The 26,051-nt window shown below is 38.3% G+C and overlaps 1 protein-coding gene across 4 annotated transcripts; it reads left to right on the top strand.

Moving 5' to 3' along the window:
• The first annotated feature begins 114 nt into the window (after window positions 1-114).
• LOC134745613 (uridine-cytidine kinase-like 1) lies at window positions 115-26,051 on the top strand. 4 transcript variants are annotated; one of them, XM_063679704.1, is made up of 12 exons: window positions 115-284; window positions 12,080-12,204; window positions 17,049-17,228; window positions 18,062-18,168; window positions 19,237-19,407; window positions 20,191-20,327; window positions 20,944-21,130; window positions 21,673-21,762; window positions 22,523-22,682; window positions 23,547-23,692; window positions 24,372-24,569; window positions 25,649-26,051. In XM_063679704.1, the coding sequence occupies exons 1-12, from the start codon at window positions 232-234 to the stop codon at window positions 25,769-25,771; spliced, it is 1,677 nt and encodes a 558-aa protein (XP_063535774.1). In that variant the 5' UTR covers window positions 115-231; the 3' UTR covers window positions 25,772-26,051. The 4 variants fall into 4 exon arrangements, with proteins under 4 accessions (XP_063535774.1, XP_063535775.1, XP_063535777.1 ...); XM_063679705.1 differs by having other exon boundaries at window positions 152-577; window positions 25,649-26,050; XM_063679707.1 differs by having other exon boundaries at window positions 152-592; window positions 25,649-26,045.

Raw genomic sequence — 26,051 nt, 5'->3', positions numbered from 1 at the left:
ATTTAAAAACCCTTCATTATTATTTAAATACTGCTATATTATATAATTAACCCATGCTTTTGTATTGTAAAAAGAATCATAATGAAGAAGACCGAACTCATTTATGCGTGTCATATATACGGAACGTCACTTGCTAACGTCAAACAAAAATATTACTTGCGTGTTCCGATCAGGCGTGAATTTTATAAAAATTGATTTTTTATTTTCAATCTAATACTGTGTCAACCACCGATGGCTGGGAAGCTGAATAAGTTCGAAACCCCCAGTTCCGCTAGCTCGGATAGGTAAAAAGTGTGCTAAGTTAGTGCAATTGTTTGTTTGAACAGCTGTCTCGTGTCATTAAATTCCGCATTTCATTATATTTCAAGTGCTAGTTTATATTTGCGGTTTTTTTTAAGTGGAGCGTGTTTTGATAATAACGAGTGTACAGGTTTAATTTGAACGCCTGCATTATAACCTCTCCGGCCGTGCATTGTGGTTTTTATTTTTAGACTTTTATTTAGTTCGTTGGCAACGGAGTTGTGCGACACGTGCTTGCCGCTGGCGCGATGGACCCCGCAATCATCTTCGCGAATCCGTAAGAGCAATCCGTGTCAGTGAAGCTTCAGCTTTTTTTGGTTTGTGATTATTTGCGAGCAAAACTAAATTGGTGTAGTGTTTTGTGTCTTGTGTCTAACTTTGCATTTTTTTGAGTTGCAATAACAAACATTTTTATATTTACATTTTGTGGGTTAATATTTGGTAATTTTAATAATATTTGTTATAATAAATCACTCCATTACGTGGCATTATGAATGATAATAAAGTCTAACATAAGTGTGATAAGATGTGATAGGAAATAAGTATAACCATTGATTAGAGGTGCGTTTCAATAGATAGAATTCAAACAATAAAGATTGTAAAAGCATGATTAGTTTACAAGTAATTATGATGTTGATAAACATGCCAATGTTTTGAACTAAACAATATTTTAAAACATGCAATTAGTAATCAATATTATCACCAAAACAATTTGATTGGGCATGGTTATAGTTCTATACATATAGGATACCTTTTTTCATAAATAGAAGTACATAATACAATAAATATTTGCAGATAAATAATCAAAAAGAAGTTACTCTATTGTAAGTCATAGCAAATATGTAACAATTATTTTATTTATTTATTTTATTTGATAAAAATGTTTACATGACATTACAGTTGAACCAATGCGTCACGAAAATTAAGACTAACAGCAGTAATAATACATATAACAGCAACAATTATAACAACAATAATAGCACATTACATTAGCATAGACAAATTATATTGGAACCGTTGAGCACCTAGCGTCCATCGCCTCACAGAATCTCAGGCATTCATTATACACTGCCGTCCATCGCCAAGCAAATAAGTCGCACTCAGGCCTCGATGCCAGGAGCGCATTGAGCAGTGAAAGGACGCGGGGCAGCGTCGAGTTCCTGCGCGATACGGTGCGCGCCGGCGACACGGCATATATTATATTGCATATTGTAATGTTCATGTATTGTAATGAGCGTTGCCCAGCGGGCGTTAGAGAGAAAATTGGTGGGGATCACATCGAGAGACCGTAAAACAAATGAATGGCTGAGACAACAGAGCAAAGTCAATGATGTTATAAAACGCGTAGCCAATTTGAAGTGGGAATGGGCTGGTCATATAGCACGAAAGACCGATTCGCGGAACAAACGACAACTCGAGTGGCGACCATGGGGGGAAGAGCGTCCTCAAAGTAGACCCCAGATGCGTTGGGACGACGACATTAAGAAGACTGCGGGGAAACAGTGGCTTCAAGTCGCACAGAACCGCGACGAATGGCGCAAAATGAAGGAGGCCTACACCCAAAGGGTAGAAAAAGGCTAAAGAGAGAAGAGAGAGAGAGAGAGAGAATGTTCATTTACATTCTTTTAGTTTCATAAGTAATAGTTACTATTTTTCAAGTCAAGATTGTTAACCATTTTTCTAATGCTAAAACGAAACGAGGTATAGGATCAATATTCTCTTCATAATAAAGTATCAAGTAGTTTCCTTATAACACTTTAAGCATACACGGTGGCTAAAAAATGAGTGCATTCCCGTTGCCAGGGAGGTTTTGGGATTATACTGAGACACTTTTATGGGACCAAACCCGAAATCGCGAAGAAAAATTTGGCTGTTTTATACATATTGGCTGGTCCATTTTCCATGGGAGGGTATTTTTTTTTGCGATGTCGTGGTTGGTCCCATAGTAAAATTTGCTCAGTATAATCCCAAAACGTCCCTGACAACAGGAATGTAATTATGTTTTAGCCACCATGTATAGCTACATTTGTAGCTGTTTAAATATTTTTGAATACATATTGTTACCACGCTGCGCTCTAAAACCCAAATAATAGATGTAGCTCGGAAAGCGGACAAGTTAAAGTGGGACTGGGCTGGTCATGTCTGCCGCATGCCGAATGACATGTGGGCCAAAATAACCACAGAGTGGGTGCCCCATGAGTCAAACCGGGGATCCGGCAGACCTCGTCGGCGATTTCGGGATAACTTGGACTCCTTTTTGAGCGACTGGCCAGATGTAGCTCAAAACCGGGAGGAGTGGAAGAAGAGGGGGGAGGCCTTTGCCCAGCAGTGGGACACAATAGGCTCGTAATAATAATATTATGAACACATGTAGAATAGTTCGGAAATTTCTAGCCCTAGAACATTAGTCTAAAATATATTTCTATATTCGTTTGGCCAAAAGCCCGCGAATATGGAAACAAAACTTCCTCCAATTGGAGAGAAAAATAAAGAAATACCAATAATAATAATAATTGTTACACATATGTTATAACATGAACACTAAAACATGATCCTTTTGGACTTGAGCACAGCTCTTACACAATATGTGTTAAATAAACATCTACAGTGACACATGTGTTTATTTAATGTTTCAATAAGTCATCTTTTTTGCATAATCTTTGCATTTGTTACAGTATTAACAGTCAGATGTTATCGCCGTTATACATAGCATTTGACAGACCTAAGTAAAATCTAAATTGTCCCATATTACTTTTGAAAATAAATTCAAAAAAGTTACTTCCTATTTTCATATCCATTCTTAAGTCTGCATATGTTTCCCGAAAGTCCAATCTAATTTGAACCTTAAATTGGAATGCTAAAGTTGAAATTCCATTGGCATTCTATTGTATACACTATTTTTCACATTAAATTTAAAATAAAATGTTTGCATATATATAAAATTATAGGTGTGATTTTGTGAAGATATATTATAAAATTCTCTTTATAAAACTGCTAGTAATAAAATATTTTGCATAACTACTATCCAAACTAAATTGCGGCCTTGCCAAAACTTGTTTAATCACAACTCTAAATGTGGATTCCATATAATAAATGCATATGTTACAAACACGGTTGCAATCATGAGAGATTCTTTTTAGAGTTCCGTACCCAAAGGGTAAAAACGGGACCCTATTACTAAGACTCCGCTGTCCGTCTGTCACCAGGCTGTATCTCATGAACCGTGATAGACAGTTGAAATTTTCACAGATGATGTATTTCTGTTGCCGCTATAACAACAAATACTAAAAAGTACGGAACCCTGGTTGCGCGAGTCCGACTCGCACTTGGCCGGTTTTTTATATAGATATAGTATTGAAATAAGGCGAAATATGGAGACATATTTTTGGCGCCGACTGTACTAAGCAGACTTGTTTTTGCTCTATTTCGTTTGTTTTATAAACTGGAGCTATACAAACTAATTTCAGACCTATATATACCTCATGTCATTGTATGTGCAAAGTTTCATTACAATCCAACACGTAGCTTTAAAATGAGAACGAAACTACGTTTGTATGGGAAGTTTCAATTCGGTCGAGCTTGCCGGGGACTCTTAACTCGATTCTGAAGGGACCTAACAAAAAAGCGTCTTAAACGGGAATTCGGATTAAACGTGAAAAAAAGAACTAGTATTATTTCATGTAATTTGTTTATTTGGAATGGAAGACACAACAAAGATTATTCTCACGCCGATAATAAGGACCCGACAAAATATATTAGCCAAAACAAAAAAAAACCTAAGGTAGGTAATAAACACATTAAAAAATATTGGCTACCGGGAATCCGGGCGAGTGTGGGGTGTGATGCGAGCGCGGCGCACAACCTCCCACTTCCTCGTTCCCCGAATGCACAGAATTGATGCGCGGACTATATTACGAAGCAATTAGCCGATCGCTTAGTCAGGGTTAGAGCTACAAACTTATCTAAACGTAATATTAGTACGGCATGGTTAGTCCCAATTTTTATAACAATTGGTAACATTTCTATGAAATTATGACGCTTAAAATAATACTATGCTATCGAACACGGTGCAGAAGTAGCTTAAACGGGCTTCAGTACCGTTGTAGGTACAAATAAACGTTCCAAAATTTTTTTTTTTTTTTTTTGAATATACACTAAAACAAACCAGACATGTCCAGCAGCTTCACGTCACAGAGATGAAGATGTTGCGATGGATGTGTGGCGTTACGCGACTAGATTGCATACGTAACGAACACATCCGTGGAAGCCTCGGAATCCGTGACGTAGCGGATAAGCTGCAGGAAAGTCGTCTCCGGTGGTATGGCCATATAAGCCGCAGACCGGTGGACTACGTCGGAAACAGATGCCTTAACCTCACTGTCCAAGGCCCTAGATAACGCGGCCGCGGTAGGCCTAAGAAGCGCTGGCTGGACGTCGTGATAGCGGACATGCAAGAGAACAATCTCACACCTGAGGATGCCGAAGACCGGGCAAAGTGGAGAAGATTGAGTAGGAAAGCGGACCCTGGCGCTAGGCCGGAAAAACGCTAGGTCGAAGAAGATACACTAAAACAAACCAAACGTATTCATTTTTTCCTTTAGATTCTTACGTAATATAAATAATATTATTATTTCCTTTTAGACAGGCAGCTGATGCTGGTACGTCTAAATCATAGTTCACTTAGCACAGTTAGCATAGTTTGTCTAGTCTATTTTTAAATTTTTAAATTGATTAACACTTGCAGAGTTCACAACTTCAGAGGGTAATTTGTTCCAAGCCTTTACTATCCGGTTTGCAATAAAGTTTTTGTCGATATTTGTTTTGTGCTTTGTTGTTATTAGTTTAAGGTTGTGTCCTCTTGTGCGCGTGTTTGAGTTTCGAGCGAACAGATCGCTTAGTTCTGGACAGTCGTAATATCCGTTAATGATTTTGAACGTTTCGATCAAGTCGCCGCGTTCACGCCTTTTTTGCTGTGTTGTCAGGTCCAGCTTGACTAATCTTTCTTCGTATGAAAGTGACTTTAGTTGTGCGGGTATTTTAGTAAATTTACGTTGCACTCGCTCGATTATGTCAATATCTTTTTTGAAGTATGGATTCCATATCTGAAACCCATATTCCAGAATTGGTCTTATGTAGGTCTTATATATCTTTAGCATTGTTTCGGTGGTGAGAATACGAAAAGCTTTTCTAATTATGTAGATTATAGAGTTAGCCTTTTTTACCATTCGTGAAATATGGGGTTCCCACTTGAGATCATTAGACACAATGACTCCCAGGTCTTGTTGGGTCGTGGTTCCTACTAACGCTACGCTGTTTAAAGTGTAGGGCAACTTTGGGTTTTTGTTGTGCATTTTGATTCGTTGAGGTTTATAATTATCAGTGACATACTATCGATATTGAGATAGTCGATAAAAAAAACATTCACGCTCCAATGAAAAGCAATCTCAGTGCGACAAGATAACGGGGTCTATAGTAATGAGTGATGTTTGAAGTAGTCGTAATGGTTGATTTACGTAATGCCATATTACGCGTTCGAGAGATATCTCATTTGTGATATTACGAGCATTACTTACACATGTTTGCTATTTAACCTACAATAAACCAGTATAGGACTTAAATTGTTTAATTCTTCGTTTTTCTTCACACACTTCACTACATCAAGCAGGTGTAACGGCTCGGCCACGACATCGCGCGTCGGCGGCAGCGGCGAGCGGCGGCCATAGGTGGGAAGTGGGAACGAAAGGTCCGATCGCTGTGTCTCGCCAAAGATAGATATAACTCCGTAATAGATGGATACAGTCTAAGGAAAAAACGTGCCTAGAAAATCAAGAAAATTTGATTCTCGTTCAGAGGGCGCTACTAGCTTTGGCCTACTGTCGTAAAGATGGCGTTGACGGTTTCGTTTGTTATTTAACAATTTTAACGCATATCAGTGAAAGAACATGGGTCAAAATCATAAAAATAATTAATGCAAATAAAAAAAATCATTTATCCATATTTAAATACATTTTATCGTATTTTTATAAATCTTCATTTTTAGTTTTAAAGTGTGTCGACAGATGGCAGTGAATTTACTGGGGTTACAAAATTTACTATGACAGTACCGCTCTAGTATAAGTTACTCTATGGTCTCGCTCCAACCTATGGCCGCCGCTCACCGCTGCCGCCGCCGCGCGATGTCGTGGCCGAGCCGTGGTAAGGGGAGGGCTAACAGGCCCCCCCACACTAACCAACTTATTTTCAAACATCAGTTGGTTGGCGCTAATTTATGGCACAAAATAAACATGCCTTTTATAACTTTATTTTATTTTTGTCAACTATGCATGGTAAATCCTTCTGTACCTTATTTTACTAATATTACGATATCACAGTAAATCTGCATGTCACTGTTAATATAACCAGAGACCAGTAATAAAGTGAAGTCATATGCTTACCTATCATAATCTTGGGGCAATATACATAAGAACAATGAAATAGGTAAACTTTGTATGGAAATTTCTATACAAAAAGACCCATGTTAATTGCTCTTGCCTTGAGAGTAATAATAATATTTTGCAGGTTTTCGCACCTTCCACCCATTAAAATATTTTTTAAGAAATAAATTATAAAACTTGTGTATTAATAAGAAACACAAAAACAAAAATATACTTTATCTCTAAATACAACCTTAATTCTTTATATTCAAGGTTCAATATAAACCTCGCTTCTATTAGAGATACAACCTTTATACAATTACGTTAACGAAAATTCGACCTTAGCTTCAAAGAATAGAGTTCAATTTCGATTAAAACTAAACGTTTTTTTAAATTTACGATTTTACGCGTCTCAAATGCCAAGAGAAAAATTAGGTGCAAATTCGACCTTATCTTAATTAGCTAGAGTTGAATTTAGATCAAACGACACGGTGTTTAGATTTACGCATTTCTTCTCAGGTCATTATACCGTGAATCACATCGTATATTTAACTAGTAGGTGTGTTTGTGTGTTATCTGTGAACTGTGTTAGGTCACGGCCTCACAATTACCTGTTATCAGTACCGCAATTAGAATTTCCTCTACAATACACTACTATAGGCGCTTAGCACACTGGCGCACACTGGATTTGATTCGCACGTCGCTCGATGTTTGAGCGAGACAACGCTATGCGCATATTATAGCGACATTCCACTTGCACATCGGAGCGACGTCAACCTCCTTACCTACACAGTCAAGTCACTACTTCAGCCAATACTCAGACTGTGCGTAGGTCGTTTTCTGCGGTGTCAGCATAATTGCATGTTTATCACCTGTCACTATGCCTGTCACTTTCGCACTTACATACTTGTTAGAACGTGACTGGCATGGTGACAGGCGATAAAAATGCTACCGTGCTAAGCCCGCTGCGGTGTCAGCATGGTTGCATTTTTATCACCTGTCACTATGCCTGTCACTTTCGCACTTACATAATTGTTAGAACGTGACTGGCATGGTGACAGGCGATAAAAATGCTACCATGCTAAGCCCGCTGCGGTGTCAGCATGGTTGCATTTTTATCACCTGTCACTATGCCCGTCACTTTCGCACTTACACACTTGTTAGAACGTGACAGGCATGGTGACAGGCGATAAAAATGCTACCGTGCTAAGCCCGCTGCGGTGTCAGCATGGTTGCATTTTTATCACCTGTCACTATGCCCGTCACTTTCGCACTTACATACTTGTTAGAACGTGACTGGCATGGTGACAGGCGATAAAAATGCTACCGTGCTAAGCCCGCTGCGGTGTCAGCATGGTTGCATTTTTATCACCTGTCACTATGCCCGTCACTTTCGCACTTACATACTTGTTAGAACGTGACAGGCGATAAAAATGCTACCGTGCTAAGCCCGCTGCGGTGTCAGCATGGTTGCATTTTTATCACCTGTCACTATGCCCGTCACTTTCGCACTTACATACTTGTTAGAACGTGACAGGCGATAAAAATGCTACCGTGCTAAGCCCGCTGCGGTGTTAGCATGGTTGCATTTTTATCACCTGTCACTATGCCTGTCACTTTCGCACTTACACACTTGTTAGAACGTGACAGGCATGGTGACAGGCGATAAAATTGCTACCGTGCCAAGCCCGGTGAGACGATGTATTAAATAAAATAAAATAATAAAATAAAAAAAATAAAAATAGCCTTTATTTCTACTATTACATTTACATAATAATTTAATCACATTTACAGGTTAGGTAATAGTAGTCGCCTCCGTGGCGTAGGCCTCCCCCAAGCTCTTCCACAGTGCTCTGTCACGAGCCTTACTCATCCAATCTAAACCCGTTATTTCGGTGAAGACATCCCTCCATCTCTTCCTCGGGTGTCCTTGACCTCTGTTCCCTTCGTACCTACGGGTACCATTCCACCAAACGCTTCGTCCACCTGTTTTCCATACGGCATATGTGCCCTGCCCATTGCCATTTTAATTTTCTCATTTTGGTTTTTACATCTACCACTTTTGTTGTTTTTCTTATTTTGTGGTTGTTTACCCTGTCTGCTATCTTTATCCCGAGCATACTTCTTTCCATCTTGCGTTGGCAAACAGCGATTCTTTCTTCATCTTTCTTCCTTAAAGACCATGTCTGACAACCATATGTTAAGCATGGAAGTATAGTCATGTCGTGGAGTTTTTTCTTTATATTAATATGGACAGAGCCGTTTTTCATGATCTCCTTTAATCCCCAGTACTTTTTCCACGATGTAGATATTCTTCTTTGAATTTCCTTTTCTGTGTTGTCTTCAAACGACACTGTTTGGCCAAGGTATATATACTCTTCCACGTATTCTATTTTTTCGCCCTCTACAGCAATATCCACGAGTTCGCCGTTGGTCAGGATCTTTGTTTTTGATTTGTTCATTGACAGCCCTACTCTCTTGCTCGCCATTGCTAACTCATTTACCATGCTTTCCAGGTTGGCTGCACTGTCGGCAAAAACGACTATGTCGTCCGCGAAACGTAGGTGGCTCAGTATTTCTCCGTCAATTTTTATGCCTTTCGCTTTCCACTCTACACATCTGAAAACAGATTCCAACACCGCTGAAAATATTTTTGGGCTAAGCGGGTCCCCCTGTTTTAATCCTCTTTGTATGGAGAATGCTGGACCTTCTCGCTCTAGGCGCACTTTCGCATAACATTTTGTATATATATTGAATATAATGTTTATATATTTTTTATTTACACCTTGTTGCGCCAATGATGACCATATTGCTTCAAAGTGCAGCGAGTCAAAGGCTTTCGTGTAGTCTATAAAGCACATATATAACATTATTCTAAATTCTTTTGCCTTTTCTATGAGTTGGGTAATAGCTTGTATATGGTCTACAGTTGAAAACTTTTTGCGGAATCCTGCTTGTTCGCGTGGTTGGCATTCGTCTAACGTATTTGTTATCCTGTTCAGTATTACTTTCGAGAACACCTTGTATATATTTGTCATAAGGCTAATTGGTCTGTAGTTTCCCAGCTCGCTCTTTGGACCTTTCTTGCGTAGCAATATTATTGTAGATTTAGACCATTGCTCTGGTGTTTTTTCTGATTTTAAAATATTATTAAAGAGTATTTGGAGCGGTCTGAGTAGTGAAGGCAAAAGGGATTTCAACATTTCATTTGTGATGTTGTCATTTCCTGGAGACTTCCCATTTTTTTGTGTCTTTATAGCATATTCTATTTCTGACATAAGAATTTCTGGAGGTTCCATATCCGAGTGTTGTGTATCTTGGGGCTCCCATGTACTTGAAGTTAGAGTTTCATCGGAGTACAGTTCCTTATAAAATAGAGTTGCCTCATTTACTATGTTCCGGCGTCTGGTTTCCATATAGCCTTGCTTGTTTTTCACCTTTTCTGTCCATTCCGACTTCTCACACAATTCTTTATAGGCTTTCCGGAGAGCTCCAGTTTTGCTAATGAATTTTTCAAAAGTTTTTTGTCTTATTTCTTTTTTCTGCTTGGTTATGTTTCTATTAATTTGTTTACTAATATTCGTTATTTTGGACTTTATTTCTTTTGTTCTCTTTTCCTTATACAGTTCTTTTCTTTGGTTTAAAAGTTCTATTGTTTCTTGATTCAAATATTGGGTTTCTCTTTCTTTAATTTCGGTAACTCATTTATAATGTTTTGTAATTCGGTTTCTAATTTATCGTATTGCTCTTGTACTTGTGTTGATGATGTGATGGAATTCGTAAATTTGTTCTCCCAGTATTTAGCACTTTCCTCAGACATACTTGGCAGGTCACTGCTATAATTGTTGGGTTTTATTTTTCTTCTATTTGTTTTGGTATCTAAAGACAGTTTGCACCTGATCATTCTATGGTCTGTATTGAAATTGAGAGTTTTTATTATGTTGAAATCTTGGACCTTTTTTGGCTGGCTTGTTAGTATATAGTCAATTTCGTTAAAGTGCTCTCCATTTGGAGACTGCCATGTCCACTTTTGGTGTGGCTTGCATTTAAACATACTGTTTACAAAGAATAGGTTATTTTCAAGGGCTAATTCTATTAGCTTGTGGCCGTTCGGGGTTCTCTTTCCATTGGCGTATTTGCCTACATGCTTATCTTCGACGATCGACGATGTATTACATTTTACTTATTCGGTGAAGTTAAATGTAGCACACGACCTTCGCAGTTTAAACAATACGTACACGGTCACCAACTGACCTACATCAAGATATGTTATACAATTATACATTATATTATGTAGTTACGTGTGTCACTTGATTCACAAATATTATTCGATACCTTTTGACCTTAACACTTCCAAAGTTAGTAGATACTGAAGTCTTTACATAACATATTAGCGTAGTAGTTTTTATTATAAACTGTAATAGATGTCATATATTAAAGAAACAGTGACGAAGCCATCCAGTGGTGAAGGCCGGATTCGAACCGGCGTCTTTAGCTATCGCGACTAACGCCATGAACCCCTAGGCCACCTCGCCACGGCGGTACCCGTTTCAATTTCTCGACTATATGCCATCTTAGTAAGACTAGGCGTCTTTGACCAGCTCTAAGGGCAAGCAGTGCGCGCTTGCACTTCCTACACAAATTCCTTACGGAATTATGTTATAGCGGGAGAGACTGATAGTAATACTTTTTCTGACATCTATTACAGTTTATCTACTAACTAGTTTACTAACTTTATTATTTTCACCTCAGCAGCTCGAACAAGCCTACTTTCGTCACTCCCTGGAGTGAGGAAAGTGCGACTTTCCTCACTCCAGGGAGTGAAACAATGTAGCTTTTTAATTTAGTGAAGGCCATGAACTTCATACTTTTATTACATTTTTTTTATGGTACGGTACGGTACGGTACGGTCCGGTCCGGTCCGGTCCGGTCCGGTCTCGTCTCGTCTCGTATCGTATCGTATCTTATCGTATCGTACATATTATAATACTTTTTTTTTTCTGTTTATTGTAATTCGAAATACATTTTAACCTTTAATATGTTCTCACTACTGAGGTGAAAAATTATGTGTGCAACACGAGAGCAAAGTTATTTTACATCTCGTGTTTTTGAGTCCCTTGCTACGCTCAAGATTCTACCTTAGAATCACTCGCTTCGCTCGTGATTCAATTATAGAATCTTTCGCTTTCTCGGGACTCAAAATAAACACTCGCAAGAAAAACCAACTTTCCTCTCTTGTTGCACAAATAACTATTTCATCACCGTACTGTTTGTGTGTTTATTCCGCCGCCGCCCTCTAAATGGCGAATCCTACTCGTGTATATAAAATAAATGATTTCTTGAAGTGCATCATCTTGTTTCTACAGTGACACGGAATTGGCGCTAGAACTTGGTGAACAAGTTTTCTTAGACGATGAAGACTATTCTACCAGAGCCCCGGCGTCGCCGACCACGGTGCCAAATGTGCGACCGTACCGGCCTCCATCTACAGGTACAGAATTCCTACCCTAAAGTATATACAGATTACAGGGTGATCAATCCACATGGGTCAGTAGGGAGATGTCAGAAACTAGTCAGAGAGATAGCGACATCTGTATGTTAGGAACCATGGCATCGATTTTAAATTTTATAATAATCAGAATCAGTATCAAATGTTTTATTCATGATAAACTTAAAACTAAAATTACATACAAAAGTGTAACTAAAACTATAGGAATTTATAAAATAGGTAGGAGTTGAAGTTTACCACGAAAATGGTCTCGCCTCAGCATAATGCTGACCCGAAAGTCAGCGCTGATCTTCCGGCGGGACCATTTTGGACCACGATCGCAGCCGTACGACACGGCCCAACCATAAGCTGAACGCAGCCTTTGCAGCAGCGACCAGCGCCATCTTGGCATTCCATTTTTTTAAAATTTTCATACATAACCTTATTAACCTTATACTTTCAGGATCAATTATACAAACATTACATAAATAATATTGACCAGGTTCGATTTCCGGTTATGTATGAGAATTTAAAAAAAGTTTGAATGTCATTATTATTCAATCTAAAATCGACGCCATGGTTCCTAAGAACAGATTTCGCTATCTCTCATAGTTTCTGACTTCTCCGTACTGACCCATTTGGATTGATCGCCCTGTATAGTCTGCATCTTCTAAAATGATTTTTTTCGCCACTAATCTGTTAAACAAAAGCCTTTGTTCCTTTTGTGGGTAAGCGTGCCCATTGTTGGTGAGTGCGTGACCATTGTGTATCAGCGCGAGTGGCATGCGCTCACCAACAATGGGCACGCGCACTCAAAAAAGGAACAAAGGCTTTTGTTTAACAGATTAGGGTCTTTGGTGAAAAAATCATTTGAGAAGATGCAGACTATAATGGCCCTCTGAAAAGGCGGGTCCACACAGAACAAGCTGCCTCGCTCGGCACGTGTCCACACTGTCCACAGTACAAACTGCTTCGTACGGCAATTTCTTCGAGAGACAGGTCGCTCTGTGTGGGCTATGTGGACACTGTGGAGTGTGGGTTTGAAATACGTCCCAGGCAGCATTTATACGTCATTATGACGTCCGTTACATCATAATGACGTCATTACGATGTCGCTGACGTTACTTTCCTACCTGGGGTTGGTTGGTACACGTGTGTATTTATTTACTGTGTGTACACAAGTAGACACTAGGCACAACATTCTTGCACTTAAGTTCCCAATTGTGAACCGTATTACGAGGAGATATGACCTACTAGTGGTCAGTTAAGTGTGTTGTTATTTGTACTACCGGTATTTGGTTGTCAACTGCAAATTAGTTTCTTGTTACTAACTCACGGACCTCACGTACCGTTCCGGTTCTGTGAACTTGGCAATTATTTGGGGCATTTTCTATGAAAAGGGACCTTATTGTCGATGGCGCTTACGCCGCACAGCGTCGCGCGGCATTGTATTTATATCGGAGCATCGTTAATAATGGCGTAAGCGCCATCGACAATAAGGTCCCTTTTTATAGAAAATAACACATTTTATTAAACTAAAGAATTTGACTGAAATTTAAGAAGGGCGTATACATATCTCAGTTTGTGTATACCCATACACATAGTTTCATTTAAAAAAAATTAAGCAGTAAACAGGAGCAAACTAAAAAAAATGTAAGTATAAATTCTATTAGGCCTGAAATAGTGCCGTTTCGGCTGCGATTGAGGAATGACGCGCATCGCTTCCTCATGATGGCAAAAAAACAGTCTGTTTGAGCCTCAGCAAACATCGCTGAGGCACTACAATACCGCGGCAACCTGAACAGCATCCTAAATGCATCATTGAGAGCGCCGTACGCCCTCTGCGTAAAGCTAACTAAGCTATCTAGCTAAATTTGTTGAGCAGTACTTACTCTACGAAATGTTAAATTTAGCTAGAACCCTAAATGGCTCAACAATCATGGTGCGCGACTGCACCTAAGGTAGAATCCGCATAATATGACATCGAAGGAAAGAAACACGTCATACTAAGCGGATGTCATATAAAGCATAGTTGATTATCTTTTTATTTTTGTTAAGTTTTCCAAATTAATCTCAAATTCTTTTGTGAATGATGAGTTTTATTAACCTTGTACCAATTATCAACTTGTCACTGAGAATCAAAACTAAAACAGCATACTCGCCACGCACTCACCAAACGTCCTCGCAGGGGACGGCCACGAAAACCAGCGAATGTGTCAGTATAACCGGACATAATTTCATGAAAATAGGATTTATAGTAAGCTATTTGTCACTATAAGCGAAGTCATCTTATTCGGCTGTGTTACAAAAAAATTATAAGTATGAAAACTAAACTTCGCAGAGAAATTACGTCATAGTAAGCGGTTGGTCAGTATAAGCGGAGTCATAATTCATAATAAACGGATTATATACAATATAATATAACCCTATGCGTGCATGGTCCGACATATTCTTGGCCTTTTTTAATATTATGGAAACTTCCATATAAGGTGACAAGATTTTGTAGCTCTTGATTGTAGAATATATAAAGGAGTAAAGTGAATTTATCCTGTTAGTTCAGCGCACCATGGAAAAACAAACTATAACACCCATACGATTTACAACCGGGCTAAATATAGCGTTGTACATACTAAAAGTCATATTTCCTTACTAGTATCACGGCACATACGACTTTTTATCACTACAATCATGTAAATCTAGAAAAGGCGTATGTACACTGGAGTGTTATAATAACATATGATCTTTCGCTTTTAATCACAACAATTTCGTTACACTCGAAAGGGCGTATCTACACTAGAATGTTACAATGACATACGATCTTTTGCTTTTCGTCACAATAGTTATGTTACACTAAGAATGGCGTATCTACACTAGAGTGTTATAGTGACATACGGTGTTTTCGAGTTAAAATGGTAATGTCCGTGAGTCACTCCACATTTCATGTGTTCATTGTTCGACAATTGGTGTATGGGAGACCACGGGTGCCATTTAAATCGGTGAGGTTTATATTTTAAAGTTTTTTTGACAAGAACGTATTGTTTAAAAGGTTTCAGTAGTTTATAAAGTAGAAAATATATCACATTTATTGTAATTATTATTTATATTTGTATATGTAGATGATGATGATATGTAGAAACCTGTGAAACGTGCCGGCATAACCTTTTTGTTATGACATTAACCGTGACAGATGGTATTCGACTGTACTATATTGTATAGCGTTACATGTTGGAAAACTAGTTGTGTCCAATATCACTACACCTTATAAAACTAAGTCCCCCGCCGCGTTTGTATGTATGTATGTATGTTCGCGATAAACTCAAAAACTACTGAACGGATTTTCATGCGATTTTCACCTATCAATAGAGTGATTCTTGAGGAAGGTTTAGGTGTATAAAATGTTATGGTTTTTTTCAAATTTTTAGTTCAAATTAAGTAAATATGTTACAAATTTAATTCGACTTTAGACTGAAAAGGTATCACTGCATTTATGTTATAAAATTTGTCTTCATTTATTGTACCTTAATTAACTAAATCAAATGTCAAATATAAAATTGAATGTGAACTTTGAAAGTTTTATTAAATGTCTGTACTCTGTAACGCAAGAATCTCTCCGCTACACTTTAGTCTAAATTCAAGATTGTTTGTAATTTATTTTACGTTATTTCGTTTTTTAATTTCGTTTTTTAAAAAATGTCTCATTTTAAACATTACACTACACGTTATTTTCTACAATAAACATTTTTTTGTACATAAAAAATGAGTATTCATTTCAGTTGCGTAAATAAAATATATATACTCATTTCTTAAGCAACTTACAATCTTACGCTTCAAAATGTTAATTTTATTTTACAAACGAGTTGGTACTTCAGAATTAATGTGTGATCGTCTCTGCTAATAAATACGTTATTAGTAGCAATTTGCGATGTCGCCAGCGAGCCGGCCTTGTGAACGGCTAAAGTATATATTGCTGTTGTATTGTTGATAAACGTCATATGTTGCATTGTATATTATGGAGATACGGTGTTTTGGGACGGATGGCTGTGTAAAGAAAACTTCCTGTACTTAATATGCTTTTAAATATGATATTTTATTTTATTGCTGTTGCAAGCCGTGCAAGCGAGGTTAGATGTTTTAACTTACCGATTGTTTGCGAAAGATTGATTTATAAAAATCATAAAATATCGTCCACTTAGTTGTATAATATAACTTTTATTTCATTTTACTTCTTAGAGATGGTAGCTCTTTGCTAATTGTAGCTGCGATCGTGTCCTCTGGCATGTCATTACACCAATTAATGAAACATTTGTCACTTATGCAGCTACATATTTGTTTGTCAATTTTACCATATACTAAGTTAATAACGATATACTAACCGTTTTTATATAACGATATACCAATCGTTGTTGATGACCATGTACAATTGATTAATCAAAATTAAAAGAAGGGCACTTCCTCAATGACCTTTATCAGACCTAATAATTGAATGTCCATATACTCTGCAAGAGTTCATGGACAGTTAGCTCAAGTGCTTAAGACGGTGCTTAATTGTTAAAAAAATTATGTGTATTGTTCGAAATATGTTGCATTTTTATATTCTATCTTTATTTTATATTTATGTGCAACTTAGTTGAAGATTAATATTATTATGATTATAAAGTGTTGCCGCCCGCGTAGGCCCTAGTATGGTCCATGTATGTACTGACTAAAATAAAATAACATCTTGTAATACCACGGTTGCAACAATTAAATGATTATGATTAAGCAAAAACATAATTTATCTCATTATTATATAGGTATGTATAAGCATTTCTTCATCTAAATTATATTATAACGTTAAATTGTTCCAGGATCAAACATCCTCAAGTCGCCGCGGGCGCGGCGTGTACGCACCACATCAATGTCGCAGTCAAACAAGCGTACGGCTGCCGAAAGCATATTACACGCTGACAGGCGTACCATATATACGGCCGGGCGTCCGCCTTGGTACAACTGTACGGGAGGACAGGAGGTTGAACCGTTCCTCATTGGTAAGTGTAGCCAAAAATACGCTTCAATGTTGCAGTCAAACAAGCGTACGGCTGCCGAAAGCATATTACACGCTGACAGGCGTACCATATATACGGCCGGGCGTCCGCCTTGGTACAACTGTACGGGAGGACAGGAGGTTGAACAGTTCCTCATTGGTGAGTGTAGCCAAATATACGCTTTAATGTTGCAGTCAAACAAGCGTACGGCTGCCGAAAGCATATTACACGCTGATAGGCGTACCATATATACGGCCGGGCCACCGCCTTGGTACAACTGTACTGGTGGGCAGGAGGTTGAACCGTTCCTCATTGGTGAGTGTAGCCAAATATACGCTTTAATGTCGCAGTCTAACAAGCGTACGGCTGCCGAAAGCAGTGTTGGCCGAAACGTTAATGCAATTAACCATTAACCAGTACAAATTGAACCGTAAACTGTTTTGTACTGGTTAATGGTTAATTGCAATTAACGTTCGGCCAACACTGGCCGAAAGCATTTTACACGCCGATAGGCGTACCATATATACGGCCGGGCGTCCGCCTTGGTACAAAAGTTGTACCTACGGGTGGACAGGAGGTTGAACCTATCCGTATTGGTAAGTGTAGTTAAATGGACGATTGAAAGCATATTACATACATATAATCATATTGCATACGGATTATATACGGCCAGGCGTCTTGGTACTATGTGTGGTACGAATCATACTCTATTTTCACTTGGAAACATAATATGTGAGAACTTTATCCAAATTCTCATTTTCAGAGAATATGACAATTCTAATACACAGCGAGCTGCAAATACAACATTTATGAATGGTATTTCTCTTCCTTTTTAGGTATATGCGGCGCAAGCGCTTCCGGGAAGACTACGGTCGCTGCAAAAATAATAGAATCTCTTAACATGCCGTGGGTCACTATTGTCAGCATGGATTCCTTTTATAAGGTACGAAGACAGAAGAAATCCTACTCTTGGTTCTATACCTGACACAAAATCATCTGTCCTTTGAAGCGTTAGCGTTTTTATGCGATTTCTGTCTCGAACTCATGCGGTTGTGGACCTGGAATGCTGTCTATTTTTAGGGTTCCGTACCCAAATGGTAAAAACGGGACCCTATTACTAAGACTCCGCTGTCTGTCTGTCCGTCTGTCACCAGGCTGTATCTCATGAACCGTGATAGCTAGACAGTTGAAATTTTCACAGATGATGTATTTCTGTTGGCGCTATAACAACAAATACTAAAAACAGAATAATATAAATATTTAAGTGGGGCTCCCATACAACAAACGTAATTTTTTTGCCGTTTTTTTTGCGTTATGGTACGGAACCCTTCGCACTTGGCCGGTTTTTTTTATTGCTGCACGACATGGTAACCCTTAAAGAGAAGGTCTTGAGTTGGGAGGCCGAACTAATGGCGCCAAAGTACCATTTTCTTTCAATGCTGACAATTAAGCGGTACTAAGCAATATACTAATATTGCCAGTTGAAGGATTTGCAGTGTTGGCCGCCCTAGGCCTCAGGCCCTGTAGTAAGGATTAGCCCTTTCTCAGCACGCATCATAGAGACTGCCGCCTTGCTATTGCCCCTAATATCTGGTCTCCATGGCCTTAGGGCAAATCCGCCACTAGTGTACCCAATGTGTACCTAGTTTATTAGGCGTTTCAAAATCTACTTCACCTTTTCTCAAGGGCCTGACACTCTTTGATAGAGAAAGATAGTCTTATTGCGATTCCTATAAGAGGAAATATAAAATAGTGCCATGTTTTGTCCTTATCACCGACCGGGTGGCATCATAGGTAGGAGGCGATGGCGAAATACCGTAATTTATAAGAGTGACAGAGAAAAAATCCTATGCTGCCCAAATTTTATATAAATATTCTTTTTCTTACCCCCGGTCGCTCGGTGGCGCGTATATACATACAATGTCTATGCCTTTTCTTATGTAAGTACGCCGTACACGTCATCGAATTTTTATGTTGATATCTGCTAAAAGTTTTCTCTCTCATTCTCCAGGTATTAAATGAGAAGCAACACCAAGCCGCTACCCGGAACGAGTACAATTTCGACCACCCGGACGCTTTTGACATGGAATTACTCAGTGGAGTGCTGCAGAGACTTAAAGAGGGAAAGAAAGTTGAAGTGCCGATATACAACTACGTCACGCATTCTAGGGAGAATCGCACTGTGAGTATGTCTCTTTTATACATGTGTAAAATACATAAATGTGTATAGGCGAAAAAAAATAAGTTCCTTACCCAAGTTTTAAGAGATAAGACCAACTCTTGTATGCTTTTGCTTTTAATCAATGACGACCATAACTTGTTCTGTTTTTACAACACACTTTTATTTAGCTTCACCGCGTATATACCTACCTACCTTTGTATAAATATATAGTGCTTCAAATCTTGTAACTAAAATTTAAACCACTTCCCGGTATCTGATTCAGTTGAAATTTGGAGCACTGTCGTAATTCCGGTGACAATGCAATAATATGCTAACATGGAGTTGTTCTGATGATGCAGCCGGTAGGTAGCCAAAGGAACTCCTCGATGGAAAAACACAAACACATCAAGTTTAGGCTCATTATAAAGGTCTCAAGAAGTACTCGATAGACATGCAAACGAGAAGAAGTACAGTCAGCAATAAAATTGTGTGTCACAAAAAAAAATGACAGTTACTTGTCTTTGATTGAGGTCTGCTGTATTTCTGTAACAGTTTTATTTTAGTTTTCCATAGAGTTATAATTAGAAATTGAACTGATTATAAAGTATGGTTCATTGGGACCGCAAATAACACACTATACGCTAAATAAAGTGTAAAATGAATAAATTACCTTTTTAGTGTGAAAGCAATCAGTTAGTAAATTTTTCTTTTTTTAAATCTGCATCTATAAAAATTATAAAATACATATCGACAGGAAATGACACAATGTTTAATTTTATTTGCTTATATGTGTTCGGTTTTCAGAAAACGATGTACGGAGCGAACGTGATAATATTCGAAGGTATCCTAGCGTTCTACAATAGTGACGTACTAAACATGTTGGACATGAAGGTGTTTGTGGACACAGACGCTGATATAAGACTCGCTAGACGTCTTAGAAGGTACAAGCAAAAATGTGACGTTTTCAACCAAAAGGTACCACATTGTCGCTTGCCGATAAGGTTGACTTCAAATTGAAGCTATATGGCAATAGCGCCTTATTGACAACCGACAATAAGTACCGTTTTGGATGAAAATGGCACAAATAAACATGAAATTAACCCCAGACAACATCAAAAGTTCAAAACACCAGACCCACTAGCATGACTTACGTTCACGCGCGCGACACTCGACCAAGAGCGACGTAGCGTAGTGCGTATCTGAAAAACCATCTCAACAGACAGCACTTTCTATTGATTTGGACGACGATAGCGATATTTTATTGATTCAAATAGTATACTTGAATATATCTTCGAAAGTACAGTATTTATTTAACAAAAATAGCCAAACCCCATAATTATATAATATAAGCGACCCGCCCCGGCTTCGCACGGGTGCAATGTATTATACATATAAACCTTCCTCTTGAATCACTATCTATTAAAAAAACCGCATCAAAATCCGTTGCGTAGTTTTAAAGATCTAAGCATGCATAGGGACAGACATCCATCCAGACAGCAGGAAGCGACTTTGTTTGATACTGTGTAGTGATTATTTGTCATTGTATTTTTTTTTCAGGGATATAGTCCAACGCGGCCGCGACCTAGAAGGCGTCCTCAAGCAATACATGACCCACGTGAAGCCAGCCTACCAGAGCTACATCGCGCCCTGTATGGCCCACGCGGACATCATAGTACCGAGAGGCGGTGAGAACAAAGTCGCCATACATTTGATAGTTCAACATGTCCACAAACAACTACAACTGGTTAGTATAAATACAGTAAATATAAGTTCAATCGAATCATTTTTCAGACCGCAATGCTGAATTTACACTATTGGAATACTCTACGACATTACTAAAGCGTTTGATTGTGTGAAGCACAATATTTTCATCAGTAAACTTAATTTTATTGCTACTTTATTGTTAAAAATCTCACTAGATCTGCAATAGATCTCATTAGACCATATTTAGCTGAGATAAATCAAAAGGTAGCATAAAACAAAATCGTTTCGTCCGAGATAGAGATAAAAATAGGACTACCACAAGGATCTATTTCAGGCCGATTCTTATTCCTTGTGTATGTATTTTAAGTGAGATTAAGCGTCAATATTGTGTGATTTCTATGCGCTAATTTTATATTTCATGGACGATAATTTTAATATTATAAAGCTTATAGTTTTAGACGGCTGCTATGACGAAACTAGAGTTCCGTTTTGCCATTATCCCCCAGTCATTATATTGGTTTTTTTTATACCACTATTAACTACCAGTTTTTTCTATGTCTATATCTAATTGTTTTTTTTTAGAGAGGCTTCAAAGTCCGTGAAAAGCTCGCAATTGCACACATCGGTCAACCCGTACCAGACTCCCTATATCTTCTCAAAGATACACCACAAGTGAGTTAATCTATCATTACCATGGTACAGATGTAGTGCATAATTGTTTTTCATCGTATTTTCTCGGAAACGTTCGTATTTGTCATGCTACTTCAATATCAACCTCAGTATTTTTTATACCCAGACTGACTGAAATAGCAAGACACGTTCGTACGTTTCCGTGAAAATACGATGGAAAATAATTATGCACTGTCTGCAAACCTAACTAACCTTACCTAATTCATTACAGGCGACTAATTAAGAAGAGGGCTGGGCCTACAATTTTAGTTTCTTTTTTTTGTGATGCTAATGGTGGATTATATTAATTATTTTTAAAATACAGCTGGTAACCATAAGTGTTTCATGTGAAGGACAAAAAGTTAAAATCGATGAAACTTGAAAATTCAAATATTATGTTAACGCGAAACTCCAATAAAAGTTAATTGTTAAATAAACGTCTTACACGAGTCACACAGATTAAAATATACGAATCTATAGGTAAACTTTTGCACTAAGAAGCTCCGAGTTCGAGTAATATTATTTCTTCTGTTATAAATATTATCAATTTTACCATTTTAGACAATGAATATACATATAGGTTTTTCTTTTATATAATAAAGATTAATCAATCTAATCATAACAAATAAACTTTTTCGTCGATTAAACATTATGGTAAAGTTGACGAAATATAAAGAGCCGATCTTGTTCATAGTTCAAACTTGTTCGAGAGATCGACTCACTTTATATTACTTCAACCTTAACAACAATTTTCCACCGCCAGGTGCAAGGTCTCCACACGTTCATCCGCAACAAGGACACGCCCCGCGACGAGTTCATATTCTACTCCAAACGCCTCATGAGACTCGTCATAGAGTTCGCGCTGTCATTGTTACCCTACTCGGAGCGGACCGTGGAGACGCCTCAGGGATTCTCTTACAATGGTATTTCGAACTTATAGGCAAAGATTTAAGGTTGATTTTTAAGTGTGATGTGTTGAAATACTTCTGTTACCAACCCCCGAGATTCTCTCAGGCAATTTTGAACCTAATACTAAATTTATAAGGTTGATTTCAAAATGTGATTTCAAGTGCTACGAAGTGGGAGTTGAAGTCACGCACACAACAACAAGATCATGCAATGTCAGCGAATTTTTTTTAATGATTATTCTCTTCGAAAAAAGAATTGAACCGGCAAGTGCAATATGGATCAAAAACTTTCTTAAAGGTTTTTTTAGCTTAATATCGTGAGCTCACGTCTTATTCACTCATTCGTTCATTCATTCAATACGGTTTTTTTTATTAGTATTTTGTGTAGCTGTGTGTGTAATCATTCACCTTAAATCTCCTGCCGATACCTATCCATACTAATATTATAAATGCGAAAGTGTGTCTGTCTGTCTGTCTGTTACCTCTTCACGCTTAAACCGCTGAACCGATTTAGTTGGAATTTGGTATAGAGATAGTTTGAGTCCCGGGGAAGGACATCGGTAGTTTTTATCCCCGAAATCCCCCTTTAAGGGGGTGAAAAGGGGAGTGGAGTTTTTTACGGGGAATCTATTAAAAGCAGATTGGATAACAAATAAGCTACCCAAATTATTAACTAGTAAGTAGTAGGTCTATAATTTTAGCTTTTATAACGAGTTAAAGTTAGGTTAGGAAAAGTTAGTTAAATTTTCGAGTGTAACAAATGTTAGGAAGCGTTAAACCTTGTATTTTGTCTAAGTGGTAATTTCGACTTTTCTAAGTGTCATTGACATTTCGCAAATATTATTACAAAAAAAAATTGAACCATATCTTTGTCCCAAGGTCGTAAATGCGACGTGGAGAAAATCTGCGGCGTGTCCATCCTTCGAGCCGGCGAGACCATGGAGCAAGCCGTCTGCGATGTCTGCAAAGATATCCGTATAGGGAAGATACTCATACAGACCAACCAGGAGACTGATGAGCCTGAGGTGAACCTTAACTATATAGATATAAGGTAGAAACTTGAGTGATTGTCGATTCAGATCGCAACCGGTCGAAAAAACTTTCGCCACAACCTAAATTGAACCGTAATGCTTTTAGCAATAGGCTTAATTTGGGTCACCCTCATCTGGCAGAATATTATTTGTCAGAAATACACTTCGCATAACACGTATCGTAGAAAAACTTTTAGTCGAATGATACTTTCGCATAAATATATAATTGCCATAATAGTCATTTCGTATAATATTCATTAGGCAGAATTTTCTAAGTGGGTTAGGGTTTTCTGCCAAATAAATGAGAATAGAAATTCTGCGAACTAATCTTATGCGAAAAGCAGTATGCGAAAAGTATTTCTGCCAAACGATATTTCTACCAAGTAACATGCAATACAAAATTTTAATAAACAACTTTCTGCAACACGTAAACCAACGAACACGCCTGTTTCTCAAAAGCTTGTAACTTGTAATACAAGTGGATGTCACTTTTTGACAGTTTTTGTTAGAAAGGCACTTCCACTTGTATTACAAGCTACAAGCTCTTGAGAAACGGGCCCCTGGCCATGTTAATGACCAGAAAAATTACAAGTGTCTCGTTTTGTGTTTTGTTTCATTGACGAAAAGTTGTCAGTTAATACTTTTTAACCAACCTATTTCCATTTCTTTTCAGCTATACTACCTCCGCCTACCAAAGGACATAAAGGACTACCGAGTGATCCTAATGGACGCCACCGTCGCGACGGGCGCCGCAGCCATCATGGCCATCCGAGTGCTCCTCGACCATGATGTGCCCGAAGACCATATTAGCCTGGTCTCCCTACTCATGGCAGAGATTGGGGTGCATTCGATAGCCTATGCATTCCCACAGGTACGTTTATTATGCCCGATGTCCTTTATAAAGGGCATGCTGCCTGATGTGATGTCCTTTATAAAGGACATGCTGTAAAATAAGTTCCTGGAGCAGGAAACGTTCATAAGCTATGATAACTATTTGTTAAAAAAATATAGGTGTTAGTGCATCACGCTCTTATCGCTATAAGCGCTTCGCGCATATATTTAAGAGTGATAGCTGCATTACTAGTGCGTCGCGTTCTTATTGCTATATTGTTGTTAAAAAACCGGCCAAGTGCGAGTCGGACTCGCGCACGAAGGGTTCCGTAACATTACGAAAAAAAACAGCAAAAAAATAACGTTTGTTGTTTGGGAGCCCCATTTAAATATTTCTATTATTCTGTTTTTAAGTATTTGTTGTTATAGCGGCAACAGAAATACATCATCTGTGAAAATTTCAACTGTCTAGCTATCACGGTTCATGAGATACAGCCTGGTGACAGACAGACAGACGGACGGACAGCGGAGTCTTAGTAATAGGGTCCCGTTTTTACCCTTTGGGTACGCAACCCTAAAAAGGGTCCCAATAGGATACGGTCTTTAGTTACTATTATGGGGGCTGTATTATACCAAAGGACATAAACCTTGTGAGAATGTTAGCCACCGTCGCGACCGCGCCCGATTAAAAAGAGTTCTTTGAAAATAACGCGTTCTAAAAATACCATCACAGCGTTGTTCCGTTCTTCCGTTACCATGGCTCACTAAGGGAGAGAGGAAGAATCGCCTCAGATACTAGTTTTTTCTAAAGCGACTGCCGTCTGACCTTTCAATCACATTTTTTAAAACTGAAACGGGACTTAATCACATACACTTATAGTAAGGAGTACCTACTTCAAAAGTCCACTGCAAGGATAATAATATAAACTTGTGAAACAATTGTTCGTTAAAACTAATGACGCATCAGACAAATGTGCCATTTTCAACCAAAAGGGTACTTAATGTCGGTTGTCAATAAGGCGCTATTTCCATAAAGCTTCAATTTGAAATCAACCTTATCGACAACCGACAATGTTGTACCTTTTAGTTGAAAACGTCACAAATATTGTATTATTTCAGGTAAAAATCGTGACATCCGCCTTAGACCCCGAGATCAACGAAAAATTCTACGTCCTCCCCGGCATCGGGAACTTCGGCGACCGCTACTTCGGCACCGAGCCCGCCGACGACGAGCGAGACTGAACCCACTGCCCAGCGCGTAAGGCTGATTATTGACTGTACTTGTATACCCCCTTTTTAAGATTAGAATTTTTCTAACCCCAAAAGTAGTAATTAAATTTTACTTCCGAAATGCTAGGGTTCCTATGATATCTAATAATGCAGATACAATATGTAAACGACACTATAATTCAGTGCATAGTTACTCAAATTTAATTTTGGAAGAAAAAGTTACCACTACTTTTGAAGTTATAAAATTTCTAATCTGAAAAAAAAATATAACGGACTTAGATGTAGACAATAC

This window comes from Cydia strobilella, chromosome 11 (assembly GCF_947568885.1).
Source record: "Cydia strobilella chromosome 11, ilCydStro3.1, whole genome shotgun sequence".
NCBI lineage: Eukaryota > Metazoa > Arthropoda > Insecta > Lepidoptera > Tortricidae > Cydia > Cydia strobilella.
Note: the sequence above shows the minus strand (reverse complement) of the source record. Positions and strands in the feature narration are given on the sequence as shown.

What these genes read in the sequence shown, in the direction of transcription:
- LOC134745613 (XM_063679704.1), top strand. Translation starts at nt 232, where the DNA reads ATGGCTGGGAAGCTGAATAAGTTCGAAACCCCCAGTTCCGCTAGCTCG. An exon ending in GTACCGGCCTCCATCTACAG is followed by an intron (nt 12,205 to 17,048) that starts GTACAGAATTCC and finishes AAATTGTTCCAG; the next exon opens with GATCAAACATCCTCAAGTCG. An exon ending in TTCTCAAAGATACACCACAA is followed by an intron (nt 21,763 to 22,522) that starts GTGAGTTAATCT and finishes TTCCACCGCCAG; the next exon opens with GTGCAAGGTCTCCACACGTT.